The 19147-nt window shown below is 40.1% G+C and overlaps 1 protein-coding gene across 2 annotated transcripts in view; it reads right to left on the reverse strand.

Annotated features, from left to right (window-relative positions):
- ACO1 (aconitase 1) overlaps window positions 1-19147 on the reverse strand; it is a 59036-nt gene that overhangs the window by 26706 nt on the left and 13183 nt on the right. Inside the window, exons 2-8 of one of the 2 annotated variants that reach the window (XM_059924618.1) lie at window positions 13876-13949; window positions 12014-12132; window positions 10791-10959; window positions 9610-9747; window positions 1583-1652; window positions 1269-1452; window positions 618-757 (exon numbers count right to left, since the gene is read on the reverse strand). In XM_059924618.1, coding sequence (XP_059780601.1) covers window positions 618-757; window positions 1269-1452; window positions 1583-1652; window positions 9610-9747; window positions 10791-10959; window positions 12014-12110 — 798 coding nt within the window. In that variant the 5' untranslated portion in view covers window positions 12111-12132; window positions 13876-13949. The remainder of the gene's footprint in view (window positions 1-617; window positions 758-1268; window positions 1453-1582; window positions 1653-9609; window positions 9748-10790; window positions 10960-12013; window positions 12133-13875; window positions 13950-19147) is intronic. The other variant, XM_059924617.1, reaches the window with a different exon arrangement.

Genomic DNA, 19147 nt, shown 5'->3' on the forward strand with positions numbered 1-19147 from the left:
AAAACAAAAAAACAAAAAAACTAATATTTTCCGGCTTGGAGAAACATCTGTTACAATAATGTAACTTATAATACAGAGAATGGAATTTTAAATAGTCAAAAATTATTCATAGTTTGTTATTTTCATATAAAGAAGAACCATGTGGAAAAAATGTAGAAGTATAAACATACACATGGAAATGATTTCTTATAACCTCAAGATAGTGATTATCTCTAGAAATGAAGAGAGTGGCTTTAGCCATAAATATTACATTTCACTTCTTAAAAAATATACATACAGAGAGAGCTCTGAAGCAAATACAGCAAAATGTTACCATCTGTTAAGTCTACATGGTGGGCATATAAATGTCATTTTAACTTCTGTGTATTTAAACTATTTCACAGTTTCAAAAAAAATTTTTAAAGAAAAAGATCCATGCAGCAACAGAAGAGTAAAATGAACATAATGATCTGAAACCTAACCGCAGAGTTCTCTCCTTATGTCATCTCTTTTAAAGTCATAAACGTACTGTTTCCTAGCATTTCTAGAGCACATGGAAACCAAGAGAGACTCCATCATGGACTTTCTTCCTATTTGTCACTGCAACTCAGACCACAGAAGAGGCAGCACATTGTTACCTTGGTGATGGTGAGCACGATGTCAGTGGATGTTACCAGGGGGTGGGGATTTCCCATCAGCCTGTAGCCAATCACCTGGGGAAGCACCATGCTGATTGGCTGGCCCAGCATGACAGCCTCTGCTTCGATACCACCCACACCTGTGTGGAAAGGCATGACAGAATAATGCTTTCCTTAGTCCTCACGATATCCCTCAGGCATAGTTCAGTGTCATTAACAAGTAGTCAACCCACTTGTAGTGTTTTACTAGTATAGAGTTATATTTCCATGAAGAACAGTTATCTTTTCTCTATTTCCCTCTGTAGAATTTTTAACAAGTGTTTCTCAAAGTGTGGTCCCCCAAACACCTGTGTCAAAATCCCCTTGATTCCACCCTAAAAAGGAGAGTGGGCTTCAGGAGTCGCTGTTTTTAACAAACACCCCAGCTGATTTTCGCTTATTCTAATTCATTCTTCCAAACATTATACTGAGTGCCTAAAAGGCATGAGACACTTTTCCGGGTACTGGAAATTACTGGAAAACAGACAAAAAAACCTCTCTGATATTTGTGGTCACTCAAATTCATGCTGCTGGGATGTAAGGGCATCAAAGTAAATCAAGGTATTTACATAGAACAGCATAAGTGGAATAGGAACCTGGAAGAACACTCACCCCAACCGAGAACGCCCAAACCATCAATCATGGTAGTGTGCGAATCCGTGCCCACAAGACTGTCTGGGTAATAATATCCATCCTGATCAAATACCACTCTTGCCAAATACTCCAGATTCACCTGGTGGATGATTCCTGAGCCAGGAGGAATAATCCGCATGTTGCGAAAGGCCTGAGAGCCCCACTAGGATTGAAAAATGGGGAGAACACTATGAATGCCAGACACACCTTTATGCAGCTCACCTCCTTGGCACCTCTTCCTCATACCCCACACACATAAAGAATCAACCAATGGAGCCAAACTCTGCCCATACCTTTAAAAATTCAAATCGTTCTCTATTTCTTTCAAATTCCAAGTCTTGATTCTTCTGTAAACTGTCTGCCCTGTCAAAGAGAAAAACTAAATGTATAAATTTTAAGGCGTAAAATGTTACTGGTCAAATTTATAGGTGATAAGAAAGAAAATGGCAGTTTCATCTGCAGGCTTGCTGGGTGGTATTATGCATTCATTCACATGGGAAAGAGGTAATTAAAGAAAGTAAAAAGAATAATTATTTTTTGGTTCAGGTGATTTTTATAATGCCTTTAAACATGGTGGGTAGAAAACATTAAGTGAATTTAAGTTAAAACTATTCTAATCATAAAGTCTGACTCTTAGGAACAGACTCAAGACATTTATGATGACAACAGCAGCTTAGATATTTAAAGAAGCTTTCTTTCTGTACTCCTTTCTTACCTATTGTTGTTACAACACCTCTCTGAGCTGAGCCATATCTGGGCTGGCATTTTCATCTGTTTTATGTTGGGAGGTAGGGAACCAGTGATGCCAGGAGGCACAGGAATTTATAGAATCACAATCTCCTATCTTTCAGAAGGAGGTTTATGAGGAGGATGGTGCCACTCAAGAACATCTGTAAAACCCAGATTATATACCGAGGTTTGCTCAAAGTCATTCAGTTCATCAGGACTGACATGGACAATTCAGGGCATCAGGAAGCTTTTCCAGAATTTTTATTATCAAACTACATTGTTTTGGGTCAAGGTAGAGTACGTCATAGTGACAACTCGGCATGGTTAGCACGCAGGAAGCACTTACAAACTGTCATGGGTTGAGTGAACATAGGAAAGGATAGTGAAATTAATAGCTAAGACCCAAGTCAGACTTCACTAATTGATAGTCAACACTTATTGACGTTACTAGGAACTAGGCTCTAAAGTGCTTTACATTTATTTTCTAATTTAGTCTTCAAAATAGCCCTTTGAGATAGGGGCAACTAATATCCACATTTTTCAAAAGAGGAAACAGACACAGAGAGGGTAAGAAAGTTGTTCAGGACCTCACAGCTAGTAAATGATGGAATTGGTATTGAAACCCAGGCAGTCTGACTCAGGAATGATGTTCTGAATCCCTATGCTGCCTCCCTGTAGTAGTAGTTGCCGAAGCTGTAGCAGCAATGGTGGTAGTGGTAATAGCAACAACTACCATAATAATAATAACAGCAGGAGCCAAAGTGCAAGACTGCACGATGCGTCATAGGCTCCAGGTGCTTTACACACATGAACTCATTCAGTCATCATAACAACCCCTCACGTAGGTACTACCATTACCCCAATGTATGGAAGAGGAAGCTGAGGCACAGAAAGATTAGTTAACTTCTCCAAGGTCAGATGCTTGTAAATTACAGAGTGGTCACCTGAACCCAGGTCTGACCGGTCCCAGAGCCTCTACCTGAACCACTATACCCACTTTCTTCTGTCACTTATTAATGATCTACAGAGCCTACCTGGTGCCACATGCTGGGCGTGCAAAGGTGCAGAAGGGGCACGTGTGCTGCCCAGCTGGAGCTCAGAGCCTAGCGAGAGACACGGAGAAGCAACCAGGCAACCATGAGAGTGTGATTATCAGTGTCATGATACGGGAAGTACAGGGTGCCAGGGGAGCGCCCAGAAAGGGCCATCAACTCAGACCAGGGAGCCAGGGATGCCTTCCAGAAGGCAGTGACATCGATGTAGTCTGGAGGGCGAGGGGGAGTCTGCCAGATGAACACGGGTAGGCAGGCACTCCTTGAGAAGAAAAAGACTGGAGGCACTTATTATTTACTCTACAAATACACATTCAGTTACCATGCGGATTTTTTTCTTTTTCTCTTGATGTGAATATTCTTTCAGATAAGTGTCAGTTGCTTTGATGGAATCAATTTCTGAGAGTATCTTAGAGCAGGGGTTGGTCCACAAACTACGGTTCATGAGTCAAATCTGGCCCAATACCTGTATATGTTTGGCTGTCAAGCAACGAATAATTTTTATATTTTTAAAGGCTGGAAAAAAAATAAACGGAGACAGTATGTGGCCAGCAAAACCTAAAGTATTTACTATTGGCCCTTTACAGTAAAAGTTTGCTGATCTCTGACATGAAGAATGAATGTCTGTGAATGTGTGTATGTGTTAGAGAAAAGTAAAAGAAATGGAGAAGGAGAGATCCTAGTGTAGTGGAACAAGGCAGTTGTTCTGATCCCCGCCCTGACCCCTGATCAGCAGGCCCTGTGGACCCTCTGGATCCGATGCAGCTATTCTTGAAGGTACGCATCTCCACCTTCGCACTAGTACACTAAGGGCTCCATCCCTCCGGTCACCACCTGTCTCTTCAGGTCCAGATCCACAGTCCCAATGTATCCTGGGCACCTGCATCAGGAACACCTCGGGCACCACAAACACAGCAGGTCAAACCCTAATGTGTGACCTTCTTTCCTACATTTCTTCCTCATCTCTGCCTGTCCATCTCTCATCTAATGACCTCCTCTTCTCCCACTTAGTACCTACAGATATCAGAGTATTAATTCAGAGACAGCTTCCTCTCTAGTTTCTCTGTCAGTCTAGTCAACCTATCTTTTGTACTGTCACCAGAATCAGTTTTCCAAACTACAGATCATCACAACCCATCTTGAATCTGTCAATGGATCCCATTTTCTAAATAAAGTACAAATCCCTTGCCTTAAAAAACAAGGTCCTTCAGTCTGACCTCAGACTTCCTTTAAGAGCCCTCTCCCACCCTCCAGTCCAAACTTTCAGTTTCAGCTGCACTGTGGCCCTCATACTCTCTCAAACCTCACTTTCCTCATGCCTTTGCATGCTCTGTTCTCTCTGTGTAGAATGCCTTTCCAGCTCTTCGCTCTTTGGTAAACATGCCTGGAGACCCAGATTAAGTGACACTCCTGGAAGAGCCCCCCTGACTCTCCAAGTTAGTGCTTTGGTTCCTACACTTACTAACTGCATTCAAGCTGTGCATTCTCTAATCTCTCTACTATTCTAGACTAACCTGCTTCTTGAATAAATACTGGCACACAATAGGTCTGTTAAATGGATTTAATTTTACAAAAAACAGGGAAGGCATCTTGGAACATTATTCTTAATCATGTATGGCCCTGCCCCATCTCTTCTGCTGAGCTCTGAGCACATGTGGACTCCCAGTCATTATGCCTTGTCCTCTTGTCTCCAGAAGGATTTCAGAGTTTCTCACAACAGAAGCAAGGTTGGAAGAGGACCATTTACCCCAGAGAATGCTGGGACCGTCAGTTCGATATACATGACATAGTCACAGGACAAGCAGAAGCCAGAAATGCTTAGGCTGCTTTAAGATATGTTAAATTCTAGGTAAAAAAAAAGTTAAAATTAAAAAAAAAATTAAAAATAAAATTAAAAAAACAACCCTATTTACTCACTAAAACAAAAAATCTTTCATGCTAACCTTGGCTCTTTAACTTAGTTCTAGTTATTCGAATGAATAAACAGACCTAGAATTCAGATTTTTCCACCACTCAGAACTTTCCTAGATTTACCCAATCTGGTGAACTTTCAGTAAGATCTCTGAATGTGAATGGCCTCACACACTAAAGAGGAAATTTCTCCTTATTTACATAAGTTGAAATCAGATTTGGATGTAGTTCAAAGTTTCTGAGTATTACATTTAATGGTACTCCAGAAATTCACAGACAGTATTTATAGAGAAGCTAGTTTTGACACTCATGAAATCTGGTCAGAAATTGCTATGATATTCTTCTTGGGATTTTAAAAGTTATTTCTGAGATAACTTTGTAAAACATTACAATAATGCATTAGTTAGATCCTCGATTCCTAAAGATAGTGTGAAGCCAATTACTATTATTCACAGCAGGGAAAGAGCTTAGAAATACTTAACTGAGAAAATTCACCATCCCACCACTCCTTACTTCATTCTGGAAATAGCTGGAAATAAGCCCACAGCACACAGTTCCACAAAAGCTGAGACATCACACTTAATTCCTTACAAAAATGAGGAAAGAGGCTGGGAGGTCAAATTGCAAAACCAAACTCAAGAAATAAAAACAAAACACTAGCAATGAAAATACTTCTCGGGCTTCTCTGGTGGTGCAGTGGTTAAGAATCCACCTGCCCATGCAGGGGATACAGGTTCGAGCCCTGGTCCGGGAAGATCCCACATGCCACAGAGCAACTAAGCCCATGCACCACAACTACTGAGCTTGCACTCTAGAACCCGCGAGCCACAACTACTGAGCCCGCGTGCCACAACTACTGAAGTCTGCGCGCCTAGAGCCTGTGCTCCGCAACAAGAGAAGCCACTGCAATGAGAAGCCCGCACACCGCAACGAAGAGTAGCCCCCGCTCACCGCAACTAGAGAAAGCTGTGCACAGCAACGAAGACCCAATACAGCCAAAAATAAATAAATAAATAAATTTATAAAAAAAAGAAAATACTTCTCATAGAAGTGTTTCTCTTTAATTTTAAAAAAAAGTGTTTGCTAGATTTGGATATCATTTTGGATCAAAGTTCACCCCTAGACTTTGCTATTTTCATCACAATGTTTTCAGTATTACAATATAAATGAAAAAGGTCCATAAAAAATTGAAACCAGAGTTGATGGATGTCAAGGTTTAAGGAGAAAACCAAGTCACAATGAAGTTCGTGCTGACTCAGATTCTTTACCTGCTTAATTGTCAGGAGCTCTTTTGAGTTTTGAGTCAAATAACTTTAGACATTAAAACAATTACAATTCTGTCTCCACCAGTACTTTCACCTTCCAGGCCAGGGAAATGAAGATAAATCTGTCAACACCAATGAGACTTCAAGAAAAAGTTGCCCATGATTTTGTGAGGCTACTTTTAATAATTTCTTAAGTGGGACTTTAGGAAACATACTTACTCTCCAATAGGATAATAGTTTGTGTATTTTTCACTCTTCCCTTTAAAATCAAAACATTAAATTGAGCTCATGTGATTTAAGGAAAAAAAAAAAAAAAGACATGTTGCCCAAGGGTGGGTTTAGAGTCCAAAGAAAAGGGAAGAGCTAGCAAGTATCCAGTCTGTTTGTTCCAAGAACCATCAATTCAGGGGACAAAGCAGTTTTCTCTCTATTCCTGAATTTCTCTGATTTGGATATTGGCAATACTAATTTGAGAATGATCTGTTTCTACATTTCTCTTGAGGCTGTATGGAACCCACTTAAATCCCCAAGGAAGCAAATAAATGTTTTTGCTTTTTTTTTCCTTTGAGTGGTTGGTTTCATATTCTTAAATGACTTTCTATTATAAAAACAATAGCTTTTTATTGTAAAAATAAAGAACAGTTACAATCGCTTAGCAGTTTGGCACTTCGCTTTCCAATTTTTTAATCTTTGCCTAGAGTTTCATCAAGCTGAGATCACTCTATACATGCAATTTTTATCTAGCTCATTGAGCCAAGACATGAGCATGTTCCAAATGTTATTAAGGATTAAAATATAACCGTAAAGGTTACTTAATAATTCACTTTAAGGATGTACCATAATTTAATAAATCACTCTCCTTTGTTGGACACCTAGAATGCTTTTAAGTTTTCACTATTATAAATAATACTTTAATAAGCACTATTTAGTCATTAAGCTTTTGCTGAATTTCAGATATCTAGAAAGTGTATGTTTAGAAGTGGAAATTCCAGGACAAAGGATATGGCACATTGCTTTCATCATTTCTGATTTGTAGTGCTATCAGCAGTGTATAAAAGTGTCTCCCTCCTGACACATTTATAATTAATAACATTTATTTTCTAAACTATGTTGATAAGAGAAAATGGTATCTCAAGGATTTAATTTACCTTTTTATTACTTGTAAAGTTGAAAAGGCTTTATATACTGTTTACCATTTGTATTTCCTTTTATTGTGAAATGTCTACTTTCCTTTACCCATTTATTTGCTGGGTTTTACTATTTTTTAATAGATTATACATATTCTTTATATATTAGGGATATTAACTCTTTATTGAAAATATCTTTCAAGTTATCTCCTGGTAACTCTGAAGTCATTAAATCTATAGGTTTTTTTTTTCTTTGTTTCATTCATTGCTTCTAAATTTAGAAAGGTCTTTCTCATCAAGACATTTGACACTATATAATTAAATTTTCTTCAAAATCTTTGATGATTTAATTTTTAAAATATTAATGCTTTAAATCATATGAACTGTTCTCTCTACCAAATAATTAATTTTCCCAGCATTGTATGCAGAACAGTTATTTCTTTCTAACTAATGTTCTATCTAAAGTTGGAAATAATTTTATTTAGTTATACTTCTAGGTTAAGATATCAGCCTTCTAGTAGTACCTGGCTGCCCTCCTTTTATCCAGATCCTCGTTGTATAATCTTGCAGTTACTGGAGTGTACTCCTTCACCCCTGACTTTGCGCTCAACTGTGCAACTTGCTTTGATTCATGTGATTGTGAATAGAAGTGATCCTATGTCAGTCCTCATCTAGGCATCAAGAGATGCTGCAGGTTCCCGCTTGCCTTCTTGAGCCTCTGTGATCACCACATAGCTGCTTTCTCCTTTAGCCTGGGTCCCCAAGAAGCACACATAGAATGGAGCTGTCCCAGCTGCCCTACCGATGTGCCAAGGCTGGGTGAGGCACAGCTGCCGAACTGCACTCAGCTGAGATCAGCTGAGCTCCCACCCAACTTGTAGATGTGTAAGAAATAAATTCTTATTGTCTTCTGCTACTGAGATTTTATTGGTAGGATTGGTAGGTTGTTGATAGGATTTTAGCAGGAAGAGAGAAGTGGATATCCTGAACAATAGAAGGAAAAAAGGAAAAGAAAGGGATAGACTTTATGGACACCCACGTGGAGAGGCAGAGATGGCCAGATATGAAATAGTTACTTGGAATCAAAAAGGAATAAGACTCCAGTGGTTGAAAATAAAAAAAGCCAAACTCTTTTAAAGTCAGACACATACTTGTATTGACAAGCTCTCATGGCAGAATTTGTATGTGTTTTTCACCCAGACTTCAAGCTTAAACACAGGCTGTTCCCACCCAAGAAGTAAATAGAAAAAAAAAAAAAAATGATTTAATCCCCCCTGCCCCAACCCTGAAAAAAAAAAAACTTCAGGGGAAAATATTTATTAAGTTTGAGTTTTCCTGAATATACTTTTTAAAGATTTTTCTTCTTTTTTAAATTTATTTTTATTTTTTAATAGATCTTTATTGGAGTATAATTGCTTCACAATACTGTGTTAGTTTCTGTTGTACAACAAAGCAAATCAGCCATATGCATACACATGTCCCCATATCCCCTCCCTCTTGAGCCTCCCTCCCATCCTCCCTATCCCACCCCTCTAAGGTCATCGCAAAGCACCGAGCGGATCTCCGTGTGCTATGCTGCTGCTTCCCACCAGCCAACTATTTTACATTCAGTAGTGTATATATGTCGATGCTACTCTCACTTCGCCCCAGCTTCGCCCTCCCACCCCGTGTCCTCAAGTCCATTCTCTATGTCCACATCTTTATTCCTGCCCTGCAACTAGGTTCATCAGTACCATTTTTTTTTCTTTTTAGATTCCATATATATGCGTTAGCATACGGTATTTGTTTTTCTCTTTCTGACTTACTTCACTCTGTATGACAGACTCTAGGTCCATCCACCTCACTACAGATAACTCAATTTCGTTTCTTTTTATGGCTGAGTAATATTCCATCGTATATATGTGCCACATCTTCTTTATCCATTCATCTGTCGATGGACATTTAGGTTGGTTCCATGTCCTGGCTATTGTAAATAGAGCTGCAATGAACATTTTGGTACATGACTCTTATTGAATTACGGTTTTCTCAGGGTATATGCCCAGTAGTGGGACTGCTCGGTCATATGATAGTTCTATTTTTAGTTTTTTAAGGAAACTCTATACTGTTTTCCATAGTGGTTGTATCAATTTACATTCCCACCAACAGTGCAGGAGGGTTCCTTTTACACACAAAAAAGACTCACACTCTGCGATTTTGCACAAAGCAGAAAACCCAAGTATTCATCCTAGTCTCTCACCTTCTGTTGAAATCAACCTGGATGGAATGATCAATGACAAGGTCAGCGGGACAGATAGGGTTTATTTTCTCTGGATTTCCTCCTAACTTTTTCACAGCATCACGCATGGCAGCAAAGTCAACCACAGCTGGCACACCCCTAAGAAAAGGGAGATTAAGCAGAAAACAAATCTGTTAAACAAGTGCCATGGGATTTTTCAGCTTTTGCCTCTGCTGATAATATTGGCAATGGGGCTGTCTCATCAGTTGTGCTAACAATGGATGTGTTAGAAAAGTGAAAGTGTCTAAACACATTCCCTTCAGCAGAAATCACATCAGTAATAAGCGCCACGACTGAGTGGTACCTCTATATGCAATTTTATCCCTGCATTGAAGTTCACAGCCAATATGGTCTAAACAGAGAAACTGTGGGAAAGCTGGCAATTAAAAACTCTGGAACTTTTTCTGCCATCACTGTTCCCTATTCATATGGTGGGCTGACAAAGACCTGGACAAGATATACGGATCACGCCCTTCAACTTCAGACCAAATTTAAAGGGATGGATATAATTCAGAAAAGTAGGCTGTGAATCAAATTTATACTAAGTGAATGCTTCCTTTTTATTAGAGAATAAAATTTGGGTGATCTTCCTCTAAAAAAAATGAAATTTGCTCTCCAGAAGGAATAAAATAACATCATTTCAAAATGAAACAGTAATGTCTCAAAATGAAGCTGTGATGGGGAGCAATTCCTGGGAATAGCAGGATGTGAGCAGAGGCTTAACAGCAACACAACAGGCCTTGTGAACTACGTATCTCCCCTCAGGCGAAACATATCAACATTCCAAGGACAGCTGTTTGAAACCTGGCTCCTTGGGTGATAGGACACAGGGGCGAAAAGATTCCGAGATAGCTCCACTCCATGCTGTTTCTTTCAGCTTTTGCTAGTACACTTAGGACTAGGATATTGAAGACCAAGGACAAAGACCTTTGCCACTGGAAAAGGTGGAGTGAGTATGCATCCTGATTTGCCTGAGATTATCTCTTCCCGTCTGGGATGACTGCCCCCTTTTGCTTCCAACCGTCTCTGAATGTTGAGTGAAAAATTATACAGTCACTGTGTTTTTTATTTTTGATTTTAAGAAGCTTTCTTTAAAGGCTGACAAGGGATGCAGAGAAAGAGTGAAGTGACATGAGGCTCACGTGAAGTCCTGCAGGATGACGCGGGCAGGCTTAAATGGCACTTCTATGTTCTTATGCTGCATGACATTCCAATTTAGGATATTTTCAACATCATTTTTCTTCACCAAAAATTGATCACAGTTCCGAATGGCTGCCTCCAGGAGAACTCTGATAGAAAATGGTAGTCGTCCTAGGAGTAAAAGAGAAAGTAAAACAAAACAAAACCCATGAGACATCTTATTATAAGAGCTCTCTAAAGCCGAACTCCATACAAACTTGATACAAGGCATCACACTATTCTTGCAGCAGGGGAAGAGAGTAAATTTAAACTGATCTCAACAGTTTAAAATACAAGACTATTGAATGGATTTAGGAGACATTCAGTACTAGAAAATACCAACAGCCTAGGCAAAAAGAAAATATTACAGTTAAATCTTTCATAATAAATGGTTGCCTAGCCTTGGAATCCAGTAACAGAATTTCCCTTAAGTCATCACGAAAGACATCAGTCTAGATAATTTACTGTATTACTGTTAGCAAGTAACACACACATACACAAGTAGTATTTCTTATGAAACCTAGTGTTTAAGAAATGAGAAAATAACCCCTTTACAATTATTATAATAAGACTAAAGAATAGTCAGATACATCTTTCAAAGGAAATAAACCCCTAAACACCACATAGTATGGTCATTGGTAACTGTGTTTTCTAGAATAAAACAATGGTAATTCATAAGAAAAGTTATTTTGTTTATAAAAGAAATGGTCCATCCGGATACATGAGAATTATTTACCAGTATTATCCAGAAAAGGCAAGACTACAAAGGTAGAGAAGCACAGGAGTTGGAATAAAAAAGGCTTGTGTTTTCATCCTCTTCTGCTACCTACATAATTGTTATTTAATCATATCATTTACTCTCTCTGGGCCTCAGCTTCCTCAGGACTTCTTATGTTTTTAAACATAACATGATAGGGTTGTTATTCAGATTAAACAATATATATGTACAAACACTCTATACTAAATGGTATGTACATGTTACATATATATAATCATTATTATCTACTTGAAAACGAGCAATGTAAGAAAGGTGTGTATTTGTGTGGTTAACCCAAGACCATTCAGCCATCTCTGCTACTCCCTCTTCCAACTCTCCTAAAGGCTAATTTATTAAGTAGCTAACTTATTATGCAAATGATATTCCAATTACTATCAGAGCACTTACATCATAGAGCCATGTACCTACCATATCTTGAATCTTCCAATTTATTCAAATTGAAGAACTTCTTTCCTGGTTGTGCAGGATCCAAAGGCTCAGCGAGGTGTGCAAATGGGTTGCTCATGATTCCTGATGGCCACGTGTCCCTGAAAAGGACAGAGAACATTTAATTTCTACTCTCAAGGCTGGACCTTATTTATTCAATGAGTGTTTGCCCTCTTTAACAATTTTGATACACATTCACTTCAAGAAATCACTTATTATCGTCTCAGAGTAGGGGAAAGGTGGGACAAAAATGAATAAAAAAATGATATCCTTAGCAAAGAAAGTGGGCTCTGTGAAGCTATTTGTGAAAGCTAGGATTCACCTCTCAAGAGTACATACAATTCCAAACTTCTTTTGCCTTATCTGTATACAACTTTCCAAATTTCTTGCACTGGTAAGTCATGAGGAAAAAGGGAAATGAAGGATGTGTTGCATGGTAAATCTCGAATATATGAACAGACCTCTGAGCTGGACTCATGTTTTGCTTGATAGGAGGTTAAGAGGTCCGGAGCGGGTAACATAGTGCAACTGTATAAAACTTGAGCTCTGGAAGAGCGGACTTGAAAGCAGCTGTCTTCTGTTGTAACTGCCTCTGCAGCGTTTTAAATAAACCTGTTAGTTGGAAGTCTTCCCCACTCACTTTTGAGTTGGTAGCAAGAGTGAGTTCACATCAGGTAATCTTTAAGATACACTGTGGTGGCATAAAGGCCCAAACTCCCGAGATATGTTTGGAGAGGACCCTCTACCCCAGCTCTGGGCAGAATTTCTCCTTATCTTTTTATAAATTATAAGTGGTGAACAAGAAAGGACACTGTTCCTGGCCTCCACCACACAGATAAACAGCGATTTCAAATAACTATATAACTTAGAGCAAAACACTCCGGGGTGGGAGTCGGAAGACTTGCTTTCTAGTCCTACCCCTTGGGCAAAAATCCTTTAATCGATCCATTCTCCAACAGTCTTAATTTTAAGATAATAATAGTAATATTTCCCTATCTAATCCAAGGTTTTTATGAATAAATATTCATAAAACCTATTTTTGGGATGACTGATATGGAATGATCAACGTATTACTATGAAATAAAAACAAGTACAATATCTTATTCAACTTATGATTGGGTAACACCCTGATAAACCCGTTGTAAACTGAAAATATCGTAAGTTGAAATGTATTTAATATACTAAGCTACCGAACATCACAGCTTAGCCTAGCCTACCTCAAATATTCTCAGAACACTTACGTTAGCTTACAGTTGGGCAAAATCATCTAACAAAGAGCCTCTTGTATAACGAGGTGCTGAATATCTCATGTAATTTGTTGACTACTGTACTGAAAATAAAAAACAGGGTGGTTGTCTGGGTACAGAATGGTTGTAAGGGTATCGGTTGTTCATCCTCCTGATCGTGTGGCTGACTGGGACTCATCACAAGAGAGTATTGTACCACATACCGCATATTGTACCGCATACCACCAGCCCGGGGAAAGATCAAAATTCAAAATTCAAAGTGTGTTTCTACTGAATGCCTATCGCTTTTGCACCAAAGTGGTCAAAAAATTGTAAGTCAACCCATTGTAAGTTGAGGACCGTTTGTACAGAAAACAACTGTTTGTGGGGATAAAAAGTGACAAGTGGGCCTTGTCTCCATAGACAGGCCCATGTCTTCGTTCAGACACAAAAGAGACTGGTTCCTTTAAGAGGGACAGAGGCCTAGAAGTCAGGATTGGGAGAAAGACTCAGCTTCATTGTATATCCTTTGGTATTATTTGCATTTTTAACTGTACAAATATAACTGTTTGAAAACTAGTTAAAAACTTAAAAGAGATAGACGATGAGCACACCCACCGTGTCTAAAGTCCAGTGCCAGGCAGTTCGGGGGAGAGGCAGCTGAGTGAGAAGCAACCCCTGCCTTCCTGGAGCTGCGAGTGCAGAGACAATGGGATGAGCTGGGCACGGACCGGCAACAGGCATGAGAGAATGAGAAGGAAGGGTGCGGTGGTCTGCCGAGCGCCTTTTTACTAGGAATCGCCTCTTTCCCCTAGTCCCACGTGGTCTTTGCAGGAGCTGCCATTTGGTGGGGGAGAGGGAAGGCCAACTGACTTCTCGAGGAATTCCGGAACTGAAATTAAAGAAAGCCTAGCACGGGATGCTGGAGCGTGCCCTAGATCATCTGCAGTAGAATTACCTGGGGCTCTTTCTTGTTAAAAATAGGCTCCCGAGTCCCGCCGCTGAGCTACTGAATCAGAAGGGGCTGCGGGAGGCGGCAGGAATTCGACAGTCTCCCGGGTGTCTCTAGCACGTGTCCAGTTTGAGAATCATTGCTGGACACCGTGGAGGGCCAGGTGAGGAAGGTACACTGGATTCAGAAAGCAGGGAGGTACCGTGGAAAGTATATGTTTGAGAGGGGGAGTGAATCGCAACCAAAATACCACACGGTTCAGGAAGGGGGCCTGAACAAGTGAAGCAGGCAGCGCAGGGGCCTGGCAGCCGGGGCAACGTTTGCCCGGCTAAGGGAGTGGCAGCCACTTGGCTCTAGCCGCAGGCTGCATGCAGGAATATGCCAGCCCAGTGTGGACAGAGCCAAGTTTTCAAGCGAGGCTGGCAATCTGGATTTCTACACGAACATTCTTGATTTATAAATGTTGGTAACTAGATTTTTCTAAACTGCTGAGTGGGCCTGCAGCACAATGGCCAAACCAAACACGCCTGAGGGCACTACCTGCCCTGTGTTCTAACTTAGCCTGGCAGATGTTTTGGAGGAATGGGAGGTAACCACAGAGAGAAAACTCAGGCAGGAAACTCTGGAAGTGGTGGGAACCCCTCGCTGAACTGGGCACGGTGGGCTGTTCATATCTTTCAAAAGCCTGAAGTCACTGAATCATCCCTAAAGGGGCTCAGTCTGCCAAAATTCTGTGGTTAAACCAGTTGCCAAATTGTACCCATATTTGCCATGGTGCAGTGAGGACACAGGACACAACGTGTCAGTTTGCTTCCCCGTAGCTTATAAATGCCCTGGCAGAACTTTGGAAGCCTTACACGATTCCTGCTGTTCCTACCACCCTACAAAGCCAGCTGGTATTTCAGGATGGATATAGTGACCAGTATGGCTCTTGTAGAAAATGTGTCGTATAACGCACTCTCCATCTGCCTCCTTTTTTCCTTAGGGACTAGATAATTGTGTAGTTTCACTATATAAATGAAGGAAATTTTACTTGCAGAAGTTAGGAGAGAGAAGAGCCAATGACTAATTACTAAGTGTCAGCACGTGCCAAGTGCTTCATACCATCTTCTATAACTCTGGCAACATCTCTGTAAATTCCAGCCTATCATTACTCCCATTTTACAGCTGAGAAAAGTGCAGCTCAGAGAGATGGAAAAACTCGCCTCGGGGCATACATCCAGTAAGAGGCAGAGCTAGGTTTTGAACTCTGGCTTTTTCCACCAGCCCCTTGGGGCTGCCTCTCCAGGTGTGGCAACTCCTGGTTTGAAGATGGTGCTGGCTGGAGGTCACCAACCAACCCCCAGAGCTGAAAAAAGCCAGGAGACGCATGGGCCTGAGAAATCCTCCTACAAGAGGCAGTTTTGAATACTAGAGTTGCCTTTCCTTCTTTCTAGGGGTCACCCAGCACAATGGCCTGAGCCAGGCATTGATTGTCACATGTCCCTTGCCACTCTGAGCCACAGGTCAGTGGAAAGCAACAGCAGCTGTGTTTTTGCAACCCCAAACTGGTTTTGCTTGGAAGTTGGGAAATGGACCTTCCCCCCCCCCCCCCCGCACCACCACCCCCTTATAAGGCTGGAGGGTTCTGGAAATCAGAGCCACTCCACAGTTTCACTCATTCTATCACTCTTGTTTCAAATGACCTTATAGGAGTTCCCAGTGCTTTAGTAATCCCAAGAGGGAGCCAAAACAACCACATGCCAAGGAGGGTGTGAGGGGAAAGATCTCTGGTTTGGAAACAATCCAGATCCAAAGTAGAATCTAGGCATCGTGAATGTACCTAGGTCTGCCTTACCCTGGCCAGAATCCTCGCCCATCCCCAAACCTAGAGTATTACCCCAAATTATCCCAAGATCTGTGATTTTGCTAGAAACGCCACCAACTGGTCAGGGAATCCTGTCTACTTCCACAACCACAGAAAGCACAGACCCCACTGTTTCAATTCCTTTCTTATCTGCATTGTTCCTGCCTTTTTTTCTGTTTTGTCTAATCCCCATTCAATACTAATAAAAGAGAGGAATGAGCAAACAGAGAGGATCTGGGGGGAGAGGGTGGAGTGTCATCCTAGGTTTTTTCTCTTTTGGAAGAGGGAAGAATTAGTAGGCATGGAAATATGTTCGGGTTGCTGCCTCTTGTGTTCCACAGAATAAGGTGGTACTGCATGGAGGCAAAGGAAAAAAAAAGAGAAAGAGAAAAAAAAAAAGGAAAGAAGGGGAAACGATATCTTTTAAGCAGCGAGTTTACAGCTCATTCAGAACTTGTCCTTCCTGAACACTTGTGTTGAGAAGGCTAGGACTGCTGATATCTGCCTGGCCTCTGAATCAAGTGGGACCCATGGACAGTTCTCAAAGAAAAGGAATCCAAAAAGAGACACTTGCACCATCTCTGAAACCCTTCACTACATCTGTTCACATTCGGAAAGAAAAGATAATTATTTGGTAGAGAAACGGTGTCTCTCAAAGCTAACCCATCCTGAAATACCAGCTGGGTGACTTGGCATGATCCTTACAGATACATTTTGTGCATCAAAGAGTAGGGGTGGGGAAGAGAGTGCTGGACACCAGATTTTTAAAGTAAATTACTAAAAATACTAAATAGTAGGCACAGGCAGGCAGATCTGAGACACTTAACACATGAACTACGCTCCCAGTAAAAAAAGTTGAGGGAGTTCAGTGCTGGGGGTCCTCTCCAGCCACAGACAGTGTTGCTGCCAACTGACCTTTGGCCTCAATTTAGGACACTGGCATGTGACTTGGAGAGGCACCTTCACTTGTACATGTGTGGCTTGGCATTGATCCATCACCACAGGCTAGGGACACTTTGATGTTAGATGTTAAGGAGGTAATGAGATAAATCAGAGAATGGTGAGCCTACCTTAAAGAACCTTACCTAGGACTACATCAGGGGACCAACATTCCCCTGATGAGGAAATAGAGGCCCTAAAAAGAAGTTGATGGCCTGGGGTCACAGGATTATAAGTGGTAGAACCAGGAGAAAATATAGCTGATTTTCCCTCCAGTAAAAAAGCAAATTTCTGGCAGGGAAAACAAACAAACAAAAACACCTTAAAATCCTTCGTAAGTAGAGTTGAAAAAAGTACTACTTAGGCATATCACAGTCTTCTGGCACTTTTGTGAGTTAGTTCTATAATCATTCACTGAACCTTCCGTGGTTCAAAATTCCAGAGAACTGACTGACAGCTAAACTTTGGGAAAACAACTTGTGGTTAAGTTTTTAACTGTCTGCTCTTGATGACTCGTTTATTCCAAGAGAGGCAGAGGAATGACAAATCAATTCTGTTGATATAAATATCAGACCCACATACCATTTATATGCAAATGAATACAAAAAGAAAGATACAGAGTAAAGTTAAGATATATAGATTGCCAACAGGCACATGAAAAGATGTTCAACATCGCTAATCGTCAGAGAAATGCAAACCACAATGTCAGTAGTTTTGCAAATCAAAACCACAGTCTCACACCTGTCAGAATGGCTACCATGAAAAAGACCACAAAAAACAAATGTTGGCGAGGATGTGGAGAAAAGGGAACCCTCGTACACTATTGGTGGGAATGTCAATTGATGCAACGACTGTGGAAAACAGTACGGAGGTTCTCAGAAAACTATAAACAGAACTACCACATGATCCAGCAATTCCACTGCTGTGTATATATCCGAAGAAAACGAAAACACTTATCTGAAGAGATACATGCATCCCGATGTTCAAAGCAGCATTCTTTACAGTAGCCAAGATATGGAAGCAACCTAAATGTCCATCAGCAGATGAATGGATAAAGAAGATGTGGTGTATATATATACAATGAAATAGTACTCAGCCATAAGAAAGAATGAAATTTTGCCATTTGTAACAACTGGACTTGGGGGTATTATGCTTAGTGAAATAAATCAGACAGAGAAAGGTTATCACTTACCTGTGGAATCTAAAGAATAAAACAAATGAATGAATATAACAAAACAGAAACAGCACAGAACAGACACATAGATCAATGGGACAGACTATAGAGCCCAGAAATAAACTCACATACTTTTATGTTCAATTAATCTACAACAAAGGAGGCAAGAATATGCAATGGAGAAAAGACAGTCTCTTCAAAAAGTGGCGCTGGGAAAACTGGACCGCTACATGTAAAAGAATGATATTAGAACATTTTCTAACACCATATACAAAAATAAACTCAAAATGGATTAAAGACCTAAATGTAAGACCAGAAACCAAAAAACTCCTAGAAGAAAACGTAGATGGAACACTCTTTGACATAAGTCATAGCAATATTTTTTTGGACCTGTCTCCTAAAGCAAAGGGAACAAAAGCAAAAATAAACAAATGGGACCTAATTAATCTTAAAAGCTTTTGCACAGCAAAGGAAAACATGAACAAAACAAAATGACAACCTATAGAATGGAAGAAAATATTTGCAAATGATATGACCAATAAGGGGTTAGTTAATGTCCAAAATATATAAACAGTTCATACAATTCAATACCAAAAAAATGAACAACTCAATTAAAAACTGAGACCTGTTATAACCTATGTGGAATCTAAAAAATAAAACAAATTATTGAGTATAAAAAAGACTCACAGATATAGAGTACAAACTAGTGGTTACCAGTGGGGAGAGGGAAGGGAGGAGGGCAAGACAGGGGTAGGGGACTTCGAGGTATAAACTACTATGTATAAAATAAACAAGCTACAAGGATATATTGTACAGCGCAGGGAATATAGCCAATATTTTATAATAACTATAAATGGAGTATAATCTTTAGAAATTGTGAATCACTATACTGTACACCTGAAACTTATATAATGTTATAAATCATCTACACTTCAATTTAAAAAAATACTTAGAAAAAAGATCAGAAAAATACATTAAA

This window comes from Balaenoptera ricei, chromosome 6 (assembly GCF_028023285.1).
Source record: "Balaenoptera ricei isolate mBalRic1 chromosome 6, mBalRic1.hap2, whole genome shotgun sequence".
Taxonomy (NCBI): domain Eukaryota; kingdom Metazoa; phylum Chordata; class Mammalia; order Artiodactyla; family Balaenopteridae; genus Balaenoptera; species Balaenoptera ricei.